The 25,405-nt window shown below is 37.0% G+C and overlaps 1 protein-coding gene across 1 annotated transcript in view; it reads left to right on the top strand.

Annotated features, from left to right (window-relative positions):
- The window catches only part of LOC145772392 (uncharacterized), a 31,197-nt gene extending 8,548 nt beyond the window's left edge, over nucleotides 1-22,649 (top strand). The window contains exons 15-42 of the mRNA XM_082584269.1: nucleotides 145-277; nucleotides 1,652-1,885; nucleotides 2,105-2,260; nucleotides 2,735-2,964; nucleotides 3,870-4,024; nucleotides 4,421-4,621; nucleotides 5,578-5,745; nucleotides 6,346-6,538; nucleotides 6,838-6,971; nucleotides 7,273-7,487; nucleotides 7,960-8,127; nucleotides 8,599-8,724; nucleotides 11,083-11,251; nucleotides 11,817-12,036; nucleotides 12,413-12,592; nucleotides 13,274-13,418; nucleotides 14,343-14,464; nucleotides 14,669-14,751; nucleotides 15,072-15,182; nucleotides 15,933-16,061; nucleotides 16,264-16,326; nucleotides 16,908-17,006; nucleotides 18,430-18,552; nucleotides 19,034-19,161; nucleotides 19,475-19,594; nucleotides 19,841-19,989; nucleotides 20,648-20,772; nucleotides 21,021-22,649. Coding sequence (XP_082440395.1) covers nucleotides 145-277; nucleotides 1,652-1,885; nucleotides 2,105-2,260; nucleotides 2,735-2,964; nucleotides 3,870-4,024; nucleotides 4,421-4,621; nucleotides 5,578-5,745; nucleotides 6,346-6,538; nucleotides 6,838-6,971; nucleotides 7,273-7,487; nucleotides 7,960-8,127; nucleotides 8,599-8,724; nucleotides 11,083-11,251; nucleotides 11,817-12,036; nucleotides 12,413-12,592; nucleotides 13,274-13,418; nucleotides 14,343-14,464; nucleotides 14,669-14,751; nucleotides 15,072-15,182; nucleotides 15,933-16,061; nucleotides 16,264-16,326; nucleotides 16,908-17,006; nucleotides 18,430-18,552; nucleotides 19,034-19,161; nucleotides 19,475-19,594; nucleotides 19,841-19,989; nucleotides 20,648-20,772; nucleotides 21,021-21,194 — 4,253 coding nt within the window. The 3' untranslated portion in view covers nucleotides 21,195-22,649. The remainder of the gene's footprint in view (nucleotides 1-144; nucleotides 278-1,651; nucleotides 1,886-2,104; nucleotides 2,261-2,734; nucleotides 2,965-3,869; nucleotides 4,025-4,420; nucleotides 4,622-5,577; nucleotides 5,746-6,345; nucleotides 6,539-6,837; nucleotides 6,972-7,272; nucleotides 7,488-7,959; nucleotides 8,128-8,598; nucleotides 8,725-11,082; nucleotides 11,252-11,816; nucleotides 12,037-12,412; nucleotides 12,593-13,273; nucleotides 13,419-14,342; nucleotides 14,465-14,668; nucleotides 14,752-15,071; nucleotides 15,183-15,932; nucleotides 16,062-16,263; nucleotides 16,327-16,907; nucleotides 17,007-18,429; nucleotides 18,553-19,033; nucleotides 19,162-19,474; nucleotides 19,595-19,840; nucleotides 19,990-20,647; nucleotides 20,773-21,020) is intronic.
- Nucleotides 22,650-25,405: the final 2,756 nt, after the last annotated feature.

Raw genomic sequence — 25,405 nt, 5'->3', positions numbered from 1 at the left:
TATTTTGTTTCGCAATATTGGTTGTGGATATGACACAATGTTCACAAATTCGTCTTCCACAGCGAAAGCAAAATGATACGCTAAAATAAAACATGGAACTGTTGTGGGCTGTTGTTCATCAACTTTATTTTTAAAACTTTGCAGAACTTAAAACCTTGCATCCAAAGACACAAATTATTGTTTTGGTGATTAAAGTCTCTTTCTTGATGAAAAGCCAAGACCAACTCTTCTTAACAGTAGTTCCTTCCTGTGTTTTGGAAAGTCCGGCAAGGGAGAAGTAAGATAACTTGCCATGCTTTTATAAAATAAACAAAATAACATTTGAATTGCGTAAAATCTCGATGTTCTATAAAGTGTAAATCGCATTTAACGCTATTTTCAGCTAATATATCAAATTTTACGAAAATAACTAAATTTTGTTTGGAACGAGAGTAGGCTATGCCATATTCTAAATACGTTCAGTCGACCATTCAGTACTGCGCTAGAGTGCGGGTTGTACAAGTAGAAGTTTTTTAGCTTTTTGACATTTTAGATTAGAATTAGAATTAAAGTTATTTTAATTTTTACAAATTGCACTAGAATTAAAATTAAAGCTACCCCATTTTACACAAATTAGAGTAACATTTAAACTAGATTAGAATTAGTTAGACGCAGTTGTCCCATATCTTTTTCTAATTGGATAAAAATGCCATGTGGCAACTCTGAATCAAGTGTCATTCTACCATCACAACACCAAAGCTCTTACGTCATAGTAGACATCATATTGTCGAATTGTAGATGAATTAATCGAGTTTTTAATGACTTCGCTGCTTAAGCGATGGAATAACAGTATGACACTTTAATCTTGATTATTTTATTGTATTTTCCTTGCATGAGGTTGATAAAAGCGCAGTTTTCTTCATTTGCTGAAAAACACTGTTGGACAAATGAGAATTTTTAACAAAAACCAGAGATTAGATTAGAACTAGAATTAGAGTAAACAAGTTTTTACCAAATTACATTAGAATTAGAAACACCAACATTTTGTTCTAATTCATCGAACTAATGGTGGAGCCATTGTATCTCAACGCCAATTGAAAAAACGATTCTAGAAATAAAAAAATAAAAAATAGTCTTAAAGTACCAGACGGATGAAACTAAACTGGATCGCAATACCAAAAAAATTGAACATGTCTGTAAAATTAATTGTTTAAATTCAGTAACTCAAATAAAATTCATAAATTTAGTAAGCAAAAAATAGTGAGAAACGTTAACAGACGACTGGTTTCAAGAATTTATCGTTAAGACAACATCATTGCTTCAAATCCAGTCTTGTAACCAATCAAACGACATCACTCTCTTGTAACTATCTTAGTCAACTGGTAAAATCTATTTTGTGTTTTCGGTCATCAAAAAGTAAAGTCAGGCTCGTTGAGACGACATTGGGCACGGCACTAATGACAAGGCCCTCAACTCAAGACATCGCTAATAAAATACACTATAGCAAAGTATATGCCACGTTTTCTTTAATTTTCCGACCCCCCCCCCCCTGAAAAGAGCCCCTAAATTTATTCTGGTCCGGGTACAAAAGTACCTCTTGGACCTCTTTATCAACGCTACTGATTAATGTATGTGACTATTTTATTTTTATTTATCGAACTGTGTTTTACAGTTACGTTGCCCAATTCGACACCGCCATCGTCTTTCAGCGGGCGGGTTATCCTAGAATCGATCAAATCCAGCCAGCTTATGTTCCGACAGGGTTAGGAAACGTAAAAGCGACTTTTACAGGAAAAGGATTTTTGAAATATGTATCTTACCAATGCTTGTTGTTTAACTTTCCTGCAAATGCAACCGAAGGAAGATCACATTTACAGCAAGACTTGTTTCGAATAAGTAAAGCCAGGTAGGCTATTAACTATATCAGAACAGTTAATCATGATTGCTTGCTTATAACCTTGAAATTTCGAATTTCAGTAGGCCTAAGTCCCAAGATGTTTCGTGATAAAATCTGGATGGCTTTCGAGATGTTATGTCGGTGACAATCTTAAAAATCTCTGTTTAGTGAAAAAAGGTGTTTAATGTTTTTTGTCTGACTAAACAATCCCTTTTATATCCTCAACAGTTATATCAACCGCACCGAGATAACGTGCGATCTCCCTGTATCAAGCCTATCCGGTGAAGTTGATATCTACTTAGTAACAGAGAAGGAATATCAAATGCTGGAACCGTTCAAGCTTTTTTCTAATCTTCGAAATCGGGGAGTTAAGTTTTATTTCAAGTGAGTACATAACCTGCTTTTTTTTAGGTTTATTCCTTACAATAAATAGCATACTTTGCGCAAAATATTTTACATAAGAAACTTTGAAAATGTTCAAGCTTCTGGCCAACGTGGTGTTGTAACAACAGTTGTCACTTAAAATTATAAAAGCCAAAAACAGTCATTTTTTTACCTTTGGAGTATGGTACTTGAACCCACACTACGGTATAACGAATCATAGAAAAATTCAGTCTGTTGTTTTATTTGTTTATCATTTGTCAGTGATCATTTCATGGCAAGTGGCAATCAAAATCTTCACAACATGCTTCAAAGCAGAAAAGTTGTCGAAAAACCTATTCTTTTTATGTACAGTATTCTAAAAATTTTCTTGCTTTCTCATAAAGTAAACATGCCCATATCAAAGCTTGATCAATTTGATTTAAATAAAAATCGCTCTGCTCTAACTAAACACTAGGCTATTTCTGTTCATTTCAGAGAGCCTGCTCCGAAAGTTACCCACACCAGCCTGACAAAAACCTTGAACTACGTGATAATAAAATTTGATAAACCCATTCAAAGGCACAAGCAACTTGCATGCTCTGACATTTTTGACAAACGCTCGTTAGAATTACTTGGCAAGCATGCATTTTGTAAAAACGTGGAATTTGATCAGATTGTTATAAAGCCTTCAAGCGACTCTAGTCTTTTGCACGATAGTGCTACAGGTATGTGTAACACAATTATTTTAAATTGGTAGGCAACTGCTGTGCTGTGTTGATTTGTTTTAATTTCTGACTAACTTTCGACCTACTGGTTTATTTTAATATTTGTAAAGTTCTTAGCTACGTTCAGGGAAGGCTCTATTTGATTTGGACAAACTATCTCATATCAGAGTTTGTAACAAATGTCTTGTTGTTTACTGAAAGTATTTCAAGTCATTTCAAGTTCTCTTTATCTAACGTATCATATCTGCGTTAGATACAAGTTAATTGAAAAAAATAAGGCAGCAATCTTATTTTGTCTTCTGTGGCCTGTTTTATACTGTCAGTTACAATTTGTTCCTAAAATTGAGTGCTTCAACTCGATGTTAATTTGCCCTTCAGGCAAGCTTCTCACTAGTTTTATCTTGTAACTAAAGTTGACAAAAAAACAAATGTAGATATCCATAGATTCTTAGTTGAAAAAAAACTGAAATGACTCTTTGAAAAGCACATAATACTCAATACTAGCTTTTGTATCAACTACAGACACAACAGCGCAATGTTGCAAATTGAACTTATATGTTTTTGATGTGATAACGTTGATCATCTATGTTTTTATAAAGTAATATTTATTTGAATAAGATACTGAAGAAGCCGCCTTTACGGTTGCGAAAGCTTTATCAAGAATTGTACAATTTTCCAAACCTGACTGATTTTATTGACTTATTATGTTTACTCGTTCGGTTACATCCTCAATGAAAAATCTTTGTGCAACTTTTGATCCTCTCATCCTCAATATCATCGAGGAACCAGAGCAGAGGTTGATAGACATCAGCGTCCATTTCATTGCTTATAGTTTTATGCCTAATCTTTAGTTTCATCAACAAAACGGATTCTGGCATGGCTAATATACTTCTTTTTACATGAAGGCTTTCAATGGCAAACGCGAATGAAAAGAGATACAGCTCCAGAACCTCTTGGAACACTAAGACTGTTAGCAGGAGCTATCAAGGGAGAATCAAACACTGGAAGTTTTAAAAACTTCCCTGATACTACGATTGAAATCCACTATCCCACTAATCTAGTAAGTTGTACTTTATTTATAAATTTTAATTGATATTGTGTTCTTCGAAAGGCAAGGACTTTAAAGGTAGACGGGAAGAGGAAACGGAGACGTCCAAAAAGAACATGATAAAAACAGGTGAAGAATGTGGCAGACAAAGTCGGATTGAAGGAAGAAGATGCGATAAATAGAATGAGATAAAGAATAGGAGTGAAGGCAATCGTTGCAAGGAAAAAATCGGTCACACCCACTACTGGAGACAAATTTATTTTTTGTCACTAATCTTGCAATGTTCAATATTTTGAAAATGAACAAATTTTTTTTTATTTGTTTCAAAATTGTGAAATTTTCTCGAACGGTGTATGCGTTGGATATTCCATCACTGAAGCGGAATGTGAGTTGTGTGTTTTTGCCCAGGTTCCCCCCAAAGCGTATGTTGAGGGTCAAAAGTCAGTCAGTCACTGCGACGAGCTAATTCTCCATTTCTTCGCTGATTCTTCTGTAGGGCAATGGCCCATATTGTTGGAATGGCAAGTTATCCCCGATATTGGAGACCTGCAAATATTCAGCGTTGCGAGTTCGACTCCTGTTGGAAAGATGATCATGACATTTGAGAAGGTTTGCTGAAAACAAATAAGTTTTTCTTTGATTGTGTTGAAATCTCAAATTACATTTTTTTTTTCACTTCAAATCATCGCATAATTTTACCCTATTGTCCACTCCAATCCTTCTTAATTTAAACAAGAATAGAGGATTTAATAAAAATTTTGTTCAAATTAAACTTATTACACCAGACAGTAATATGAAAATGTTTTGTGATGAAATATAATGATTACATATTTAACATCTGTGTGCTTTTGTCATTAGATTATAGATTAGATCAATACAAAATACGTCATACTTTGTGTTTTGTCCTATTTTTATATTTGTGACAATATGACAAAGAGAAAGACATTAATTTTGTCGCACGGCTTGCTGACGTCAATCAATATTTTGTACTCTATAAAAGTTGTCAACTTCAATAGACCACAACCCAGTATTACACCAATACCAATAAAGCGATAATTGTTAGTCTGAAACTCTTGACGTTTTGGCAAAATGTTTTCTTCTCTTCAAAGTTTATTATCACACTAAACACTTTATGCAGCATATAATTTGCCAAGACCTGCTTTAGAATTAATTCTCAAATTAGCAATAAGTTATATACCTATGTCCATAGCCAACTTTCATATTGTCTTTCGGTGATGAACTTTATCAGCTTGCACCGTAAGTAAAAAAAATATTGGTTTTGAAAGCAAAATTTTGTACAAATGACAAATTGACAATTATTGGATAGGTTTCACTTTTATGATATAGCCCACATATTATTCGACAACAAAGTGTCTGGCACTATTGTCACAATGTCAATAGCGTTATGTGGTTGTGAAATGCTGACTAACGACTACAGATTATTGTAATTGCACCTTTTTAAAATTTCTTAGTAAGTGAATAACTGTACAAAAATATTAAATTGTTGAACATTGTTTCATTTTCCTTTCTTTGATCTTTTTTGTTCACTTTTCGAATTGTTTCAGAGTTGGAAGAATGTTACCTATTCTTTACGTGTTACCAACGCAATTGGGATGACTAGTGAAAGAGCTACACATACAGTCTTAATTGACAGTAAGCCGAGAGTTGTCAAAATGTTTCTTGCAGGGCAAAAACAAAGAAAAATTCTGTCAAAGCAACCCTTGGTGCTGAAGGTAAATTTGACCCAACCAAATTATTTCGAGTTTTATGAAACAAACAAGTTGTATACTTTGTTTCCATGCCTTTCAAACAACAATTATTTATCAAGCTACTGCGTCTACAATTTATCGCAATTGCAATATCTCTTTGTTTAAAAACCTTCTCCAGCTACTTTAGTGATTCTCTGTGGAATATCTACCGAGTGATTTTGGCCAGGAGCGATAGAGCTGCAGTAGCTCGATGGGTTATCTTCTATGAACTGTTGTTCGTTGACTAAGCTGTCGTAATATTACTTCTACGCATTACAAAGTTTGATTTTCTCTAATTCATAATACCTTGTATTTATTTACAATGTAATGATTTATATCTTCTTCTTCTTTCGTATGAGAGGTTGGTTTTTAAACTACGTTTCATTGTGGTCAAATGTCTGGGCATTCTTCGAGCAGCCACTTGATTGTAGAGAGTCCTCCAGCGTTGACAGATCAACTGCCTTTGGTGGAGTAAACGTCGGGCAGTGGTAGAGGATGTGATCTGCTGTCTGTTCCTCAGCACCACAGCGGCATGCCGCAGATGATTTATATAATCAGCTATTACAAGCAAGCTCTTCCTTTCAGGCTGTCACAAAGATACTTTTAGCAAACTGTGACGGAAACGTTGATTCTTCAAATGCTCTAAATAGCTCCATTACTTATGTGTGGACGGTTTCTCCAATGCCTGACTTTGCATTCACGTCTCCTACCAAGTCAAAGTTACGTATTTCTTCCGAGAAGTTAACAGCCAAAGTGACTTATAACTTTACCGTCATTGGTAAGTTCTTTGAAAAAAATTGATTTTTTTTATGATCAATTAGGTGTTAAAACAATAACATTGGCTAAGATGTTTGATCTCAGGGCTTCGTCAAGTCGTTTGTATTGAAAACTTGAACATTAGTTAAGAAAGAGAAATTACCAATCTTCAAATAAACTTAGGCTTTTCAAGTAAAAGTAATATCTTCGCTTGGTGCTTTCTATTATTATGTCAAGTTTTATGCGGTGCATAGTTCATTAGAATAACTAGATGTTTTGAATATTTTAGGTACATAATCTACAGTAAACAATTTATTTTAGCTCTTTATAGTGGAACAGAAGGAAAAAAATCAATAAGCTCCGATAGTGCAATAGTATTTGTGCAAAGTTCGCCACTGGTTGCACGTATTCAGCGATCATACTCCGATGGTGTTGTCAACATGTCGTCCAACTTGGTACGTTTTGATGTTAAATTTAAAAAGAATTCTCTGACATTGTTTTCGATCAAGTTATTTTATTATTTATTTATGATTATGAAATGTCAACGTCTTTGTATCATCTTTATCGTTGGAACCTTCTTCATCAGCCCAAGTGTAACACACTTGAATAGGTTGCAAATGTTTAGACGTAGACCTTACCTACAAAAATTATTTTTAACTTCAAGTGTTGTAGCATGTGTCTAAGCGTATTTCTACTTTAACAGGAAAACTTTGCACAAAAATAAAAAAGCATCACTTGGCACTTTTATTTTCTCAGATATTGAACGGGTTGAAATCTTATGACCCAGACCAACACCCAGCACCTTTGCAATACACTTGGTCATGTGAAACAATGGCTGGAGAAAGTTGTGTCCTAAAAGACCCTGCTGAAGATGGAACGAATAATGTTGTCAGAGCTGACGAAGTATTCTCAAAGCAAGATGATCCAGCAATAATAAACATACCTGCTAAATTGTTCACTCCAAACCAAAAGTATGTTCATTTCAGACTTTTTTTATCGCTATCTGCAAACACGCATTTTATTGCTACGTTTTGCTATGGACTTTTTTTTATATTCGCAATTTGGCTTACTTTAGGCTCATGCACAGTCGGCGGCAGGTCAGGGCTACTTTAAGTAGATAGGTTGGAATGTCATTTTCAATAGATAACTGGTTTTAAGACAAGGCTGACTAGAATGCGATCGAAAGAAAAGAACATTAATCGTTGTGTTTAGTTTTTTTTAGAAATTAAACAAACTATCGATTGCGTGTTTTTGCGTTACCAACAAGAGAGAGTTTGCATGAAATGAATGATGTTAAACAAAAAAAGCTTCAACCATGCTTTGGAAAGTATTCACTTTATTTTCATCTGCAGGAGAGGTCACCAAACATTTTTGTAACCTTGCGGATGTCTTGAAAGTTGTTGTTGAAACGTGATGTAGACTAACAAAGCTTTAATTTTTTAGATACAACTTCACACTTAGGGTAGCCAAAGGAAACCGGTCAAGTGCAGTTTCAAAACTGGTCAAAATCAAAATGCTTTCTGGAGTTTTTCCTCGCATACAGTTTGTTTCCAATTTTGATCGTTCCAAAAGGATTGATGAGATCATCAGAATTAAAGCTGTCGTCTTTCTGTATGTTTTACTTATAATTACGACTTACTTCAGCTAACAACCTTGAAGTTAGACTACTTATGCTTGAAAGTTATGTTTTCTAGGAGTACGTATGCTTGTGCTGATAAACAGTATATAAACTATGAGTAAAGCTTTACAAAATTTGTTAAGTTTTGAAGAAGATTTACTACCATGTCTATTGTCCATTGATCATGCTTGATACAATGCCATATTAGTGCAATCTAAAATCAGCCATTTTGAGAGAACGCGTTTTTGTTTTTTATTGCTGTTCTTCTTGCGGAGGAAGTCAATCTTGTCAGATTAACAAAACTTTAGACATGCAAGTTGTACGGCTTGCCTTATACATACCAGAAGAACACAACACCATGCACCCAGTTCAGTATTCTTTTACGATTCTTTATTATTACGGTACTTTGCTATTTTTACATTATTGTTGTTTTTGTTTTTTTTTTACAATTTTTACTTCTTTAGCAACGAAGGAGGTTTTTTCAGCGGAAAACTAGCTTGGGCATCTGTCTCTAGCACTTTGTATAACGAAGTTCCTAACTTAGCTATCGCTTCTCGTACCAGCATTGTATCGAACATCACCATAAAAGGGTAAGTTCTGCTTACCGCACAAGAAACTGTTTAATGTTGGTTAGATTTTAGCAAACCTTTTTCTGTGTTTCTTTCTGGGTCAAAGGACTTTCTATTACTGCTTAAGCTGAATCAAAGTTATTTATATCTACCAATGTTATAGACGTTTTTATTACGGTACTTGTATTTATTACTTTCATTTTTATTTTATTTCTATTTTATTTCATTTTATGATTAAACATGTCGAATTGTTGTGCAAATGCCAGCATATGAGTAAACATGTCGAATTGTTGTGCAAATGCCAGCATTTGATGAATGCAAATTAGCAATGTCACTTTATGCCTTTTAATATGCTAAATAAACTTGCTAAACTCTCTAAAACTTAGGTTTAATTGTAAGCATTAGTTGTAAGGTGTAAAATGAGCCATAATTCAGCTCCATTGTGCGGGGAAATCAACTCTGATCATTGAGCTCTTAAAAGTTGCCAAACCCCCCGTTTACCATGTTGTAAATAAATTTAAAGAACTTGGTGCATTTGAAGATCGTCCTAGGAGTGGAAAACCTCGCACTGCTCGAACAAAGAAAGTGGTTAAGGCTGTCCGAGAAAGGGTGAGGAGAAACCCAAACAGATCCATCTGTCAAATGGCCAAAGACATGAATGTGAGCAACACTTCATTGAGAACCATTGTGGAAAAGATATCTTCAGTTGTCTCATTACAAGATGAGAAAGAGCAGTTCCTTACATCTCCCTAAATAAAAGAGACTTGAAAGCGCAGACTATGAGAGCCGTTGACAGGATTTTTTGAGCCCGGTACCAATTTATTTTCGGGCCCCCTTCATCGACAATGTTATGAGTATAACGGTTGTGTACAAACTTTTATTGATGTCGTTTAAGCATGGTTATTCAACAAATCTTGCGCAATCTTAAAATTTCTTGAACCACAAAACTTACTATCTCTACTTAGCGGTTTCTTTTTTGAACTTTTATTTGTTACATGGCGCTAGAGTATTACTTCCCGATTCCATTGATGTTTCACTGGTCATTCTAAGCTCACCAGAAGAGAATTTACAGCACTGCAGACAGTCAGAAAGTTTTCAATTTGATTTGGGAAAGGTGTTTGGGCCTAGGTCAAACATTTGCTGATTGTTACAATTTGAAAAGCGTTTTTGGTCTAATTTTTAGTGCAGAAATAGGGATAGCAATCTTCTTACCTGTGCCATTTCAGTTTTTGAGTTTAAACAAATATTAGCCTATTTATTTTGAAATTTGTGCTACGGGTAGTAGGCTATTCGTGATTAAGGAAATCACTATACTAGACTAAATTCTTATTTTACTATTTGGTTGCTAAGGTAGCTATTTTACTACCAGAAAGCTGAAGTGGGCCTGGTACCCAAAAATGGGCCCGGTACTTTACCATCTGACGGCTGAAATGGCTGTTTTAACCTCTGATGGCAATTCCTTTAGATCTGATTATATTAAGATCTTGATAATGTTTGAAGTCGCAGAGAATCTTTTAAATCCGGGCCCCTTAATTATTCCGGGCCCGGGTCCAAAAGTACCACCTAGACCCCCCTGTCAACGCCCCTGCAGACTCTCATCAGAGAACTGAAGGCAGGCGTGGAAAGGCAAGAGATTATTTTTTCAGACGAAAAACTCTTCACAATGGAAGCTCAGTTCAATAATCAGAATGGTAGAATTGATGCAAAGTATTCAGCAGATATTAAAGATTCAGTGAAAACAGTTTATCGCCGTCAAAAACCGTCTTCTGTCATGGTGTGGGCCACCATCTTCAAAACTTGGAAGTCTCCTCTGATTTTCGTGGAACAAGGGGTTAAAATCAGTTCAGATAGCTACATCAACTACATTTTGGTTCCTGCTCCTGAAAAAATGAAATAACACTACAAAGATCAGTCCTTCACATTCCAACAACATGGTGCACCATCCCACACCTCAAGAAAGACTCAGGACTGGTGCTCACGTAAACTTCCAAGATTCTAAAGAAAGGAAATGTGGCCTCCTTCATTGCTTGATTTGGTCGCTATTGTAGGCAAAGGCCTGTACCGTTGCTCACCCAAGTGTTGATGCTCTGAAACAATCACTCCTGCGGGAATGAGTCAAAATACCCCAGGATGAGCCACGTGCCTCAGTCAAAAACTTTCGACAAAGAATTGAGAAAGTGATCAAGTGAAGGACGGCCCAGAGATATCCCTGGGGCGGCCACATTGAAAATAATTAAATAAATTTATTCCTGGTATTGTAAGCTCTCACTCCGATGAAATTTTGTTTATTTTCAATTACTAAATATTTTATAAGTTGGTCCAAGGGCTTTCTGTTCACCCTGTAGTACAAATTTGAGTTATTTGTGTGATATGTTATAGAAAACGACGTCTGCCTGTTAACCTTGTTCTCAAACCGAATATTCTTCGTCCTGGCTTACCCTACTCCATTACACTGCAAGTTAAAAGTTCGGAAAACGATTCGCTTGTTATCTCGTCTGCCAATATATCTTTTGTGACATCATCGAAACCTACTGGCGGAATGTTGCAGGTAACAGGCTTCCACAAAGCTTGTTTATTATTTTTTTAGATCACTGTCAAAGTATTTTTATTACCAAGATTGACGCAATTGGCCTAAAATTTAAAAAAATGTCGCTGCGCTTGCGCACTACATCTCAGTTGCAACAAATCACCGAACAGTAGTTTATCAGGCAATGTTTGTTTGTTTTGGTAGAAGTAGTATCAGGCAATAACGAAGTATTACTACAAGTACAGAAGTAGGCCTACTACTAAAAAAATCAGGTAATAACGGCAATTAAGTCGTATTTTATGTAATCTACGTAGTAGCTTATTGTGAAAAGGATTCTCATCAGTATGACTTTTTTCGTCAATTCTTTTTTCTGTAGCAGTCGTATTAACTTGCTAAGATTCAGCATCTGAGCCCAATAAAATTTATTTTAATTCTTACGCACGGAGCCAAGGTGGAATGAAAACTGTTCCTTGAAAAATGTTACAATTTTTGTTATGTTTAATGAAGCAAAATCTGATCTGTCTTCGTTTCATTTTCACATATCATTTACTGTAGACATGTCATATCTTCATTTGTTAACTTCAAGGTGTATCCAATAAATGGATCGGCAATGTCGACGGATTTCACAGTCCGCACTACAGGATGGGCTGGACCAATCACTACGTTGACTGATGAGGATGACGTATCACAAGATAAATATGTTTATCGCTTTGGCTACTACAGAACTGTGAATGGGAAGCAAAGGGTTACCACTTTAATGACCTACTCTGAGCAATTCCAAGTCTCAAATTTAAAGCTTCCTCCAGGTATTTAAGCTGTATACTTTAGCTGGAATGTCTGCATGGTAGGTATATCCACACTAAAAATGCAAAGTATTTTTGGAATGAAATAATGTGTTTTAGCTGAAATGCAGTTTTTTCAATGCAGAAGTAGGCCTATGTGGTTTTGCCTTGCAGCAGGTGTAGACTGTTGTTTTCAGAAGTATGACTGGTGCTTTCTTCAACAATTTGACATAATGAAAGCATAATGCTTGTGGTTTTGGCAAGACCTTTTGTAGATTTTTAATTTGATACACCGTTATAAAAAGCACACCGCGATTTACTGCACCCCGGTAAGCCATACTATTCCAGTTCAGTGACTTGACTTAAAGCCTACTTCATATTTGGTGTTGTTGGTGTTTAGGAGAAGGAGAAGATTATAATCTTACCTTGGTAGTATTCGTGAAAAACCCTGAAGATACTACCCGCGGCTTCTCAGCAAAAGCTACAACAACTGTTTCAGTACACCCATTAATGTCCAAAGACGTCATAGACGAAGCATTTGATAACGTGAACAATTTGGCAAAAGAGGCAATTATTACAGGTTAGCTTTTGTCATGCCCACGGGCTGTTTTATCAACCTAGAAGTAGTTTCTTTAGTCATCTGCCTTGTTTCTGATGATAAAAGTATAGGCTAAGTGGATGGAAACTTGATGAAGTCAACATCCATTTCTTTCAGCATGTTATAAAATGTCATGTTATAAATAGGCAGGTGCAATGGTGACTAGGATAAGTATGATATAGACGACTTTATAATCACTTCATTTTATTTTGTGACCGTACTAACCTATCCGAACTGAAAAAAATACTAACCACAATATGCCACCTGGCATCATTATAATGATCAGGGAGATGTGGTAAAATACAGTTAATTAACAGAATACGTCTTTTATATTGTCTATCAAGGAAGCATTAACAGCTTACTATATTGCGAAGAAGGGAGCGTTCTTCCTGGCCATCAGTACAAGGCCGAGTACTCACTAGTACAACGAGCAATTGCGATCAGCCAACAATAAGGGTGTAGAGAATAAGAGTTACAACCAGGATAAGAGTTAAACTGACTAGTAAACGCGGTGGTCGAATACCCTTGGGGCATGAATTAGTGGTGCAATACTGACGAGCCCAGCTTCATGGGCGAAACTCGGTGTCTATCGCTGTCAATTCTTGCTACAACCCGCTGCCTAGACACTATGTATTACTTTACTTTCAAATCATTCGTTTTTAGGCGATCCAAATCAAGGGGCGGCTATTTTAGTTGCTTTGGATGATGCAGCTTCCGAAACTGGCTCTGATGGACACAAGCAAATCATCCGAGATCTTGCTGATGATTTTGTGCAGTCCATCGAAGACTTTCAACCTGCTACTGAAACGTGTGTAGATTTTGCTTTATCTTTTGAGATTAGGTGGTAACCTTCTTTTATTATAGCTAAGGTGGTGATAAAATCTTTCCAAGATTAGGATATTCATTTAAAGACTTATTTCAACAGCATTTTTTAGTTTGCCAGAACCCTGCTGGTTGAGAATCTATTCTTTTTTCTCATTCATTTGATTCTAGCGTGTGACGTCTGATTCCATTAAAAGTTCGTTTTCGTCTTAATTACTCTTTAGCAGCTTCTCATTGCAATCCAGACAAACGTCAACAACATCGGATGGTAAAGGATAGATCCTGAGTTCCTGAACCACTAAGAGTTTTGAATGACGTTTATTAATGATAACTAATGATTCGATCAATTAAAGGCTTTACAATTGTGGCTAAAGACGTTTTTCTCTATTTTCAGTTTAAAGCTCAGTGTGTTGTCAGGTTTCTAAGGGAACGTTCAAATATTACGTAACGCCTTCGAGGGGAGGGGGGTTTATGCAAAGCGTTACGTTAGCGTCACATCGGGGGGGAGGGGGTTCAAGCAAAACGTTACGTAACGCTTTCGAGTACGGAATGGTAGTTTTTTGTATCTAATTCGTAGTGAAAAAGCGTTACATGGGGGAGGGGGGGATTGAAAAAAGCGTTACGTTGGCGTTACATGGGGGAGGGGGGGGGGTCAAAAATTCGGAAAAAAAGCGTTACGTAATATTTGAACGTTCCCTAATATCTATTTTGGTCCAGCGTACTTTTATGCAAGAAACCAAAACCAGCCAACCAAGAATCATTTTCAAACTTTCCCAATCCTCTGAACGGAATTGGGTTGGTTGGATTCGGAAAAAAAAAATTTTCCTGCACATTTCATAAAGTGAAAATATCCCACGATTCAAGAACAAACGACAATGCAAGAAACTAAATTGAGTTGTTTTAATTACAGAGAAGCGGTTGAGACTCTCCAATCAGCCAATAGCGTCATATCACGTGTCAAAATTTCTGACCAATCAGTAGATGCTGCATCGCAACTTCCGGAAACCATTCTCAAAACAATCTACGTTGATGGTATGCTGAGTCAATTTATCATACAATTGTGTTCAAGTCATTGTCCTTTTGAGTATCAATCAAACACTTTTACCGCTTGGCGAGATTAATGGTTGTTTGTATTGTCTCAGTTTTGTGTGAATATTGTAAAACTTCTTGTAAAATTAATATCTCTTACTGTTGATTTCCCAAGATAAAAGTTCTGAACAATCAAGTTTTTTTTAGAAACAACAACCGATTTGTCAAGAAAGAAGCGAGATATTGAGCCTGAAGACTACAACGCTGCTCCAGAATTGAGTGTAGACATGGTAGGACAACTTTAAGTGTATATGGTAACCTAGCAATAGATACATACAAAGAACAGGGTATAAATTGGACGGGAAGACGTTTTTTCCATCTATCTTTAAAAAAAAACGTTAGTTTTTTTATTCGAAACACACCAAACCATTATCTAGTATGGAAACTTTCTAGAATAAATCAACATCTGAAACATTAAAATATTAAAATTCCTGAAATACAAAATGCTAATCCTAATCCAGAGCCATCCGTATTCATAACATTTCTATTTTTCAATGCTTAACTTTTCAGCTTTTATGACCTGCAATCACTTTTTCAATTCTATTTTCAGGCTGCTGATATTCTAACGACTTATGATGCAATCTTTGAGTCAGCTGATCCAGCATCCAGTGTTTTGATTGGTTCCCGTGAAATTTTTCAGCGAACCGCCACAGTGATCACAGTAAATGTTTTAATATGTTTACATCTACTTAGACACATGACATCAAATAAGTTTAGTTAAAAACTTATTTTTAAGTGTTTTCACACTTAAGTATTTAAGTACTTTAGTATTTTTACAACTAACAATAAACGTATAAATGCAAAGGTATTTCTATACTCGGTTGTTGAGTCTCGCGGAATGAAAACATATGGTTCTCATCACATTAACTAGGCCTTCGGCACTAACGAGAGTAAGGTGGCCAGTTCCTTTCTCTTGGTTGCCTTTCCTTTAACAATTACGTCCAACCAATTTATTACACTCTGAGTAACTTATATAGATGAGCGAAGTTCATCAGCAATCAGCTTAAGCCAAGTGTCGACTCAGATTGCGCTATTGTAAAGCCAACGTCTTATCTGCTTCACCATTCCAATAAAAAATATGAATTCTTAATTAATACTTAATTTAATATTGATTTATACAATTATACAATTTTCCAAAACGTAGCTTTCGGTAGGCTGTGTAACGTAGCTTCATGTCCCAGGCAGCAAAATCTATCATTTTTACATTGATTCAACGTCTGCAGACATTGAATCAATGTAAAAATGACGGATTTTATTGTCTGGAGTGTTATACAATGCATGACGCGTATTGTGGGCCTATAGCACATCTGTAGTACTTTAAAAACGTAAAATTTCGACCTAGTTTAGCATAAGATTTTATAGCCTACATCAAAGTATAAGAATGTTGATGCTTGTCATTGTCTATCTTCAGAATCTGTTATGCCAATCAATAGCCTTCGATGAGCCACCAATTGACGTGGTTACGTCATCGTCTAAATTGACGGTTGCAAAATACTCCAAAATATCAGAAAACACGATGATTGGCGACAGGAACCACCAAGTGGGTACTTCTGAGGACGTACCATATGAATAATTTTGTAACATGTAGCCAGCTCATGCGTGTCCCATGTAAACTTTTGTAAATACACCCAAAGTTAATCTTTTGAATGGGCCAGTTGGTGAGTTGAGTACGCAACATCTCTCCACGTCTACAACATCATTAGTTGAATTTGTATTTTTGATGTTGCTTATTATTATTGCAGATTTACTTTTCGCTTGACGTCAGCCAAACTTACGATGATTGGGCATGCCTGCCAACCCAGCAGGTAAATGAGTAGTCACTATACGCAATGACAAAGCACTCCCACTTGTCGCATAAAAATAAATTTGTAGAATAATAAAGAAAATGCAACTGTTTCATTTTCTGTAAAAAACATTTTTTTCGTATAATACGTTTTTCTTGCTTGTTGTATGTTGTCAAATAGGCTCTATATGTTTTATAGTAAGGTACATTGTGCATCTACAGCCATTGGTATTTTTCACATACTTGGTGGTGTTCCACGCTAACGAAGTTTATTGCACCATTTGGCATGGGCCTGGTCTGGATGTAGGACACCGGTAAATTTCTCATTCTGGTCTTGATAAAAAGCGTCTTGCCCATTTATGCAACCAAACGAGTTTTGATAGAGCTCTAATTCCTTTATAATCAGCTGCAAAAATCATCAAGTTTTGGGTAAGAATGTCACCCTTAGCTCCGCACCACATGGCGAAGAGTTATTTAAGGATTTCGCGCTTTTGTCTCTTTGCCTCTTCATAGTCTTTATCCTTACGTTTAACTTTTTAAATAAGTTACAGTATTTTATTTTATTATTGTATATATGTTCCACTCGTCTTCTTGTACTTTTAGTGCTCTGGAGCATGTCTAAGCGTGGGAATGTTTGAAGAAAACGTGGTCACGTGGTTTCAAACAGACGCGGAAGAAAAACGGTTGAGCGATATAATTTTGGTGAGTTGATAAATGCTATAAGCAAGCTACCACACGCCTTTATCTTATGTTGCTTATCAGCGATTTTCTTTTCCTTTTTTTCATCTCATCTCATACTGCTTTAAATTACTTACAGTACCGTATTTCATTTAGCTAAAAAGCAATGTAAAGTCGTTCAAAGTCAATTTGCATCGTAGAATTATATTTGTGATACAATCAAATAGTTAAAAACTACTCACGCTGCATTGAATAGTTTCGACGATAATAATGTACATCTTTGCATATCCACCTTATAGCTCAGTTGGTTGAGCGCCTGATTTTATGAGCGAAGATGAAGCGGCGTTGGTCCGACTCGCGAAGTGTGCGCTTGAGCAACGCATTTCAAGGACAGCTCTGCATTCAGAGGAACCTGGTGGATAGAATACTTCATAGACACTTCAACAATCGGAAACTTCATTCTGTCAATCTCGGTGACCGGGCCTGCGTCAGTGGTTCAAAGCCTCTACAACCTATGTGATGCAGCCAGAATTAAGCTCTTAAAGAAGCTTTCTCAGTCCGAGGATAAAAACGTAATCAATGTGTTTACAACGTAAATAGCGGTGTATCAATAATGCAGAGATGGCTTGCTCTTATCACTTTGCAAAACTGACAGTGTTAGTCCTATTGGAGCAGCCGAGTGCATTATTTTCTTTGCTAAGTAGGAAAAATGTCTAATACTGTACCACTTTTATTTGATTGATTTCGTCGTCGGCGTATGAGCAGGGATTTCCAGGCTACATTGCTGGGGGGCAGAAAGTCATCAGTCACTCAACTGTCTCGTCATCCAGGACCCTCAGTCCATGCGCACCGTGTGGAGGCCGGTGGATTAGGCAGTGATGAATGACATGGTCTGCGGTCTGTTCTGTGGCGCCATACTCGCATTCTGATGGAGGAGCTAGGCTCCACATGCATGTCCGAACGAAAGCGGCCGACGCAGTTCGCGGGCGATTAAGCCTGACCCACGCAAGCCTTGCAAAGGACATCCCCGGTGGACGGGGCTCGGCATCGGGTATGAATTCATGGAGCGTATAGATGCGGTTTTTCCACTCCGTGTTCCACATGTGGTTCGTCTAGTGTTCCGCACTTAACCTAAGTTCTTCTGCGTTCTAAAGGAGTTATTGCGCGGCAGGCACAAAGTGGCGTCTTGATTTGAGCCGCTGCTTTAAAAGTGGTGGTGGCTTGAATTTTGCATGGAGAGGATGGTCGGGGTCCCGGGCACGGCAAGCGAGAGAAATCGTGGTTTACGAATTAATTGATTGAGACTTTATTACAGACACTCTAACCAATCAGCCACAGAGCCGTTAATGACATTGAAGTACAACAAACTTGTCTACTGTATTGTATTTATGTTCAAACTCATCAGTATTTTTAAGGTAAAATAACCGCTTTTATTTTTAAACCACAGGTGTCTATACATAATCCAGAGACTGGTCGAAAATCTGTGGATATGATACCTCCGACAAATGCTGAATCCGTAACTATTGATTTTGCTGAGGTTGGAGAGAAAAATTACTCAGCATCATACGAGGTGAGTTTTAAAGAAAAAACGTGAGTCTGAAACATTTTGCTTGCGAGCAACATGATTGATTTTAGCCAACCAACCTGAGAAATTGATAAAGCATATTCTACGAACTGATGAAGCTTATCCCGACGTCTTGAGAGCTGCTCAGTTTTGTAGATGCTTTGAGCCATTGACGCAGGTATGGTCATCGAAGTTGACAGTGTAAGTTTCTGCTTGCTGCTGAAGCGTTGTTGCTTGTAGATTTTTTATTCAAACAGTGTCGTTGGATAAAGAGCTGTACTTCGAGTGCGTTCTCAACTGTCCGCTGAGACTCAAATACCGTTCTTCAATCCTGCCTCTTTTAATCGTGGTTTACTTATGCCCAGACTTGTGTTTATTTTTTTCGCTCTTCAGACTAGCGCTGTATGCTGTAATTGCTGTAGCCTACATTTCCGGTTTGTAGCCTATGCTGTTTTCAAACTACTGTCTTTCGTTTCTTATATGACAGTGTCGTCGTTGGAGTGACTTCGCGTGGATGCCGTCGGGATGCAAAGTGACGAAGACTCAAATCTCCACAGAAGCAAACGGAAAAGTTGGAATCACATGTGGTTGTTCTATCGCACATGGATACTTTGCGTAAGTCTAACTTTGTTCTTAACTTTTAAAGGACTAATATGTTAACAAACTAAGATAGATAGTTTAGAGGTTCAGAAATTCAACATTTTCAAAACTCACTTCTCACAGAAACACCTCTGAATTTATGTGAAATCGATCTCAAAGTTAGTTACATTAACTTCGTCGCAAAAAGACGAAACATCAAACTAAAAAACGATTTAATCTGCCACTTCGTCAACTACAGACTAAAGTTAGCCTATATTTTTTAGACTACACAAATTTTTCAAGTTTGCCACAATTTGAAAAGTTTTTAACGATTTTCTTTTTTCTTAAGAGTTTTTGCTACTAACATGGATGACGATGCAAAGGAAGTTGATACAACCACTGTAACCGTGACAACACAAGTTTCTCAAAAGTGCGCTTATCCATTAGAAGAAGCGAAGTTGTGTTCGAGGTAGGAGCAAATCTTGATATAACAGTCTCCACAAAATCTCTTGACATATGTTTTGAAAGTAACTTACGTTTGCGATGTTGTAGCATGTAGCCTAACTTGTCTTACGCCATAACCAGACCGTGGTATCTGGGGGCGATTAGTTTAAAAGAAGGCATCAAGCACAAATAAACACAAGCATTACTTGAAAACACGTTTTAGTAGCATCGATGTCATTTTTGAATTACATTGGTTGCACTTGTGTAATAGCCTTTGTATTCCCGACTGCGAGAACCACGAGGACACTCAGGAAACCTGCAAAAATACGTCATGTGATGAAGCAAGTTACTGCGTCTGTCCATTTGGTCAAGTCTTCAACGAGAAAAAGAAATGTGTAGACCAGAAGGAATGTTCTGCAGGTAATATAAAATAACAAGGGAGAGCGTTGATTTGGAGGGAAACTCAAGCAGCGTGGGTTTCTTATGCAGGAACGTAGTCAGAGAGGGGGCAAAGGTAGCAATGCTCTCTTTGCCCCTCCAAATATTTTAAATGAATATTTCATACTTTGTAACAGCATATTTGATAAACTTTTACTATTGATTTAGGCTGAAATTACTCTTAGACAGCGCAAATTTAAGATATTTTTTCCCATTTTTTTGGAAAGCCCCCATGGGTGCTCCGTTTTTGGTGACTCGTTGCCGTTGTACTCACATGTGCAAAATATATTTATTTGCCGTACCCCCTAAAAATTTGTGCTGGCTACGCTCCTGCTTCTATGGGTTCCTAGACCATGACGATGAGCGAAAGACCCATAAGCTTTCATGAAAGAAAATTCAAAGAACGTCTAAAAGCAAAATGTTGTTTGACGGACTCTGCTCTTAGCAAATTCTTCTGGATTTCGTTTTTTCTGCAAATCTCTGGTTTTGCAAAGGCCTATAGTCTTAATGCTTTTGAAAGAAGTTTTATGCTTTGATTTTGATGCGTGATGCTTGCTTCTGCCTACCCTTGATGCTTTCGAAAGTTCTAACTAAGTTACTGAAGTTCATAGTTTAATCGTCAATCACTTATCTTTTGTAGGACTTCTACTTGATTTACCTCGTACGTGGATGGGCATAATGATTGGAAGTGTATCCATTGGAGTTCTTGCTTTGGTAATCATTGCCATTGTTGTTGTATACAAAGCTATGAAGAAAAATAACCAGGTAGGTTGATTTTTTTGGATTTAGGCCATTTCCTGATTTCTTTATCATCAGTCTATGATTTTTAATAACTCATTGCCTAGAATTTTTTATATAAGTGGTTTATACAGTCACCAGTATCTTGCAACTTAGCATGTCCTACTGTATATAGGCTATACCTATACTTTCACATTATTTTTCTACTTAGTGGTAGGGATAGCCTGCTAAACCTAAAATTGCAATTGTTTTAAGATAAAGTTTGTATTTTTTAGGACAAAGTGAAGCTATTTAAAGGGTTTGTAGAAAGTTACCCTGTTGCCATGCCAACAGCACCATCCGGAGATCAACCTCCTCATTACGATCCTCCTCCTGGTTATTTTGAACCTCCAGGAACCGCCTCAACTTCTGCAGGGGAGGAAGATTACGCTAAACAAAAGAGAAAGTGAACTTGAGATGTCTCATTATTGATCCGATTGAACACTGTAGGACAACATTTTGAATACAATTGTAGTGAAGCTTAGCATAGATTTAGCCTAAAACATTTTTTTCCTATATAGGCTGCAGTAGTTTTTTAGGCTTTTATTGTAAAAATTAACCTTGTTTTAACATTACTAATAAAACCTTAACATCTTGCGGGGTGCATTGTAGATTAAGGGATTGAAAACGTTTTCTACACTCAGCCTAAACTAGGAGTTGAAACGTAAATATATTTACCAGACAATCTGTGCAGTTCACTGCTTTTCTTTTCACGTTGTGTTAAAACTTGCAGATCCAAAACAGAACTTTAGGCAACAAAATCACTTTTTTTCGAACAAGCATTGTAAAACGTAATATCGAATGTAGCCTAATATTTATTTTGATAATTTTGGTTGGCTTTATCACATAAAAGTGCTACTGCATTGCAGGTAATGCATGAAACAAGCTTGCAGCTAAAGCACATCTTTCCTTTTGTGCTGTAGTTTTCATGGTCAAACGTTTCGTTTTTTTTTTCGTTTATTATTATTAACCAATTTAGCTTTAAAGTCGCAATAGAATTTTATGCATGAGGTGATAAATGTTGCTGTAGAAATCAAGATTTTCAAAAACTTTTTCGTTTAATAATAGCCTACTGCGAAAGAAATGTCTTGGTGAATCTGTGATACTGTTAATACATGAGCAAAGAAGAAACGCTTGTGTTTCATATTCACTTCTTGCAGTTGATCATAATGCCTCGTACTTCTAAATCCAAATCATAGAGTAGGCTACCTAAATTACTGTTTAATATGCTTTTGTGTATGTAGCTCATGACTAGCCTAGGTTATAGCTCATTACGTAAGGCCATAGGCTATGTGTAGACCGTATAACGTGCCTTTCGTGCGTATTTAACGCGTATCATGCGTGTTTGTGCTTTCAGTTAATTTTTTATCCATTTCTTAGAAGCACTTTTTTATAATTTCAAACTTTTGTAGTCCAGTAATCCATAGGTTTGCAGAAGGCAATAACCTATCAAAATTTGAATAACGCCCTTGTCACATTTTCGTTATTCGCTGATTTGAGTTTTCACACAAATCATGTGATAAACAAACCCAGGATTTAGTGAAATGGCTTTTCAGATTTTTCTGTACGCGTGTACTTACGCACATATTTGAAGGTAGCGCAGAAATTTTCTAGAGTGGAATACACAACAACCTCAGAGAGGATGAATTGTTGAATGTATGCTTGTGGATATTTACATGTTTACTCATCGCATTATTCCAAAGATTTTAGTCACGTTCTGATATTTTTGGTGCATGCTGATTGCTGGGCAAATAAATGTCCATATAAAGTTTGTGAAAGATGGCCTAGAATATCTTGACATAACTAGCCTACATCATGACCTACCTGTATATGTCATATCCTATCGAAGAATAACCTACAATGGATCCACGAAAACAATTGAAACTATTTCTTCTAACTGTTGTTCAGTTATTGGGGGGTATGTGTTTATGCAATGCCATCAAAGACAGTTCTCCATTTTGCCGCATCTACCAACGACACCGACTTGCAAGTAACTGCCTTTCAACAACAAGCGGAAACTTTACACCATTATCCTCGGTATCGTAATAGAATCTGTGTTAGTAATTCAACATCTTTACAAGTATGAGAAACTGCCAGGATCACGCTTCCAAAAACCATCAAAAAAACTGAAAAACGATCATTTTTTAATTAAAAAGGTGTCAGATTGCCAATTAAAATAGACTACCTATATATACAGTCCACTGAAATACGTCAACTACAGAACTTTGTTGGTGGTGCAAACATCGGGCATTTCTGGTCTGGCTGTGATACTCTTGTCTAACTCTTGTGCTTAAATTCATACAATATGGGCTAGTCGTAGGCCTAATCACTCGAAGACTTTTAATCATCTACTCAGATAAATTCTGTAACAAAACAAGTATTTTAAAAGGGTACCTGGCATTCTGATGTAACGTAACAAGGTATACGACGACGATAGCGCTGAAGGTGTTTGGGAGTGGAATAATAGTCCAGTCGTTGAAGGGTTTTACCTTGACTTAATTGGTGTAAAGCTGAAATTTTGCACATTGGTTCTGTTCATTATGTACAATGACCAAAAAAAAATCCCCGTCAAAATTTTTTGGTGAAAAAAAGTTATCCGCTATTTTCGAAATTCCGCCATTTTTTTCAAAATGGCGGATATACAATTACTGAATTATTCAATTTTTATGAAATTATAGTTAGTGTTGGTGCTCATTTAAAAGTAAATTTTATACTGCAATTATTTCACACTGGCAAAGTTTTGGTCCACCGTGATTGCCGGAGGAAGTTTACGGATACACGGAAAAAGAGTTCAGAAAAAATGCCTGCAAAGAAATTACCGTCTGTGACAAGGAAATTCAAGCTTCTGGAGCCTCCAGTAGGCTATACTGCGTCAAAAAGGTGCTGATAGGATTAATGCTGCTAGTACTAATAGAGGGGACAATACTGTTGCGACAGCTGGTCGAAAAGTACACATAGACTGTCGTAAACGTTATACCAACCCAATCGATATACACTGCAGCTTAAGACGAACAGAGAGGAAAGTGGGTCCTGCCTCACGGGGAAACAAAGTGTTCGAATTTTTGATGGCAATTTCCACAGTAAGACTCATTGTTTGTTTTGTGGGACTGGAGTTCTCACGGACAGACCTGGCTTTAGTTTTGTTAAAACAGATGTTTTTGCAAGGACTATATTAGAGTGTTGTGAGAGACGTTCTGACAATTGGTCATGCGCCATGAAAGGTCGTATTGAATATTACGGTAGCGATTTGCATGCTGCAGACTGTTTATACCATCATTCTTGTAGTGTTAATTTTATATGTGGATTTAACGTACCCTTGCAATGCGGCAGAGTACCTGAGGCAAAACGTCTAAAATCTGGGCGACCTAAGGATGAGGAACAGGACCAGGCATTTCTAAAGATGTGTTCCCATCTTGAACGGAATGATGAAGAACAGTTAACGATATCAGACCTCAGATCTAAAATGAAGGAGTTTTTAGCAAATGATGATTGCCTTCCTTAAGGATCAAAATATCTGAAGACCCAATTATAGAAACAGTGTAGTGAATCTATTTATATAGCTGAAGGTCAGGGCCTTCATTGCATTGTCACTATGAGAGAGAAGACATCCGAAATCCTCCGATCTCATTACCTAAAAACAAGACATGAGGATGATGAAAAGTCACAAAAGAGAGAAATACAGTAGTTAAAACTGCGGCAAGGCTCATCAATAATGGTGTTCCAACTGTTAATGATCACTATCCAAGCACAGACGCACTCCTAAATAATAATAATAATCGTGTTTCATTTGCGCCCAAGGCGATACATAACATACAATGACACTGCGATCACAGATGTGATAGCCTACAACAGACGACAGGAGGCAGCGAAGTGACATATAGGCTTAGTCTTCGAGTCAGCTTCTCTCCTTATTTTGGGTTGCCATTAAGTGTCTGTGTCTAGACACAGTCGCGTGCTCTGGAGCGGTGTCGAACCCACATCCTTTCGAACGTCGCGCAGACGTTCTCACCACTTCGCTACGCAACCGACACTCAATCTCGGTCCTGAAGACGCAGAAGACATCCTGAAGCGCAGAAGGCATCCTGAAGCGCAGAATACATCACTGGCTGGTTATGTACCTTTTTCTCAGGATCAAACCCTGAGGAATATTGTGAATGGTGTTGTGGCCGAGAATGACGTTAATGTAGGCATAAACAAACGACAAATGATTGACTTGATCAGTAAAACACTTCGGGGTAGTCAAAAGGCTGCAAAGTGATCAATGTCCCAGGAGATGCTGATGTTCCGATTGTGAAGGCTACTGTTGTTAATGTAATGTCATACTCGACAACGTTGATTGAAGAAGACACAGATCTGTTGGTCCTGCTTCTTCATTATGCGCAACAAGCAAACAAAGATCTATATTTCCGTTCCGACAAGGAAAATGCTGACAAAGTGTATCAAATAAACGAACTGAAAATGGTGATGGGTGAAGAATTATGTTCCCAATTACTTTTTCTACATGCCTACACTGGATGTGACACAGCATCAAGAATCTTTGGTGTTGATAAGCAATTTGTCTTTCACAAGCTGGTAAAGGGTGCTGCTACTCTGAAAGACTGTGCCAATTACTTCCTTCTTC

This window comes from Aplidium turbinatum, chromosome 6 (assembly GCF_918807975.1).
Source record: "Aplidium turbinatum chromosome 6, kaAplTurb1.1, whole genome shotgun sequence".
NCBI lineage: Eukaryota > Metazoa > Chordata > Ascidiacea > Aplousobranchia > Polyclinidae > Aplidium > Aplidium turbinatum.
Note: the sequence above shows the minus strand (reverse complement) of the source record. Positions and strands in the feature narration are given on the sequence as shown.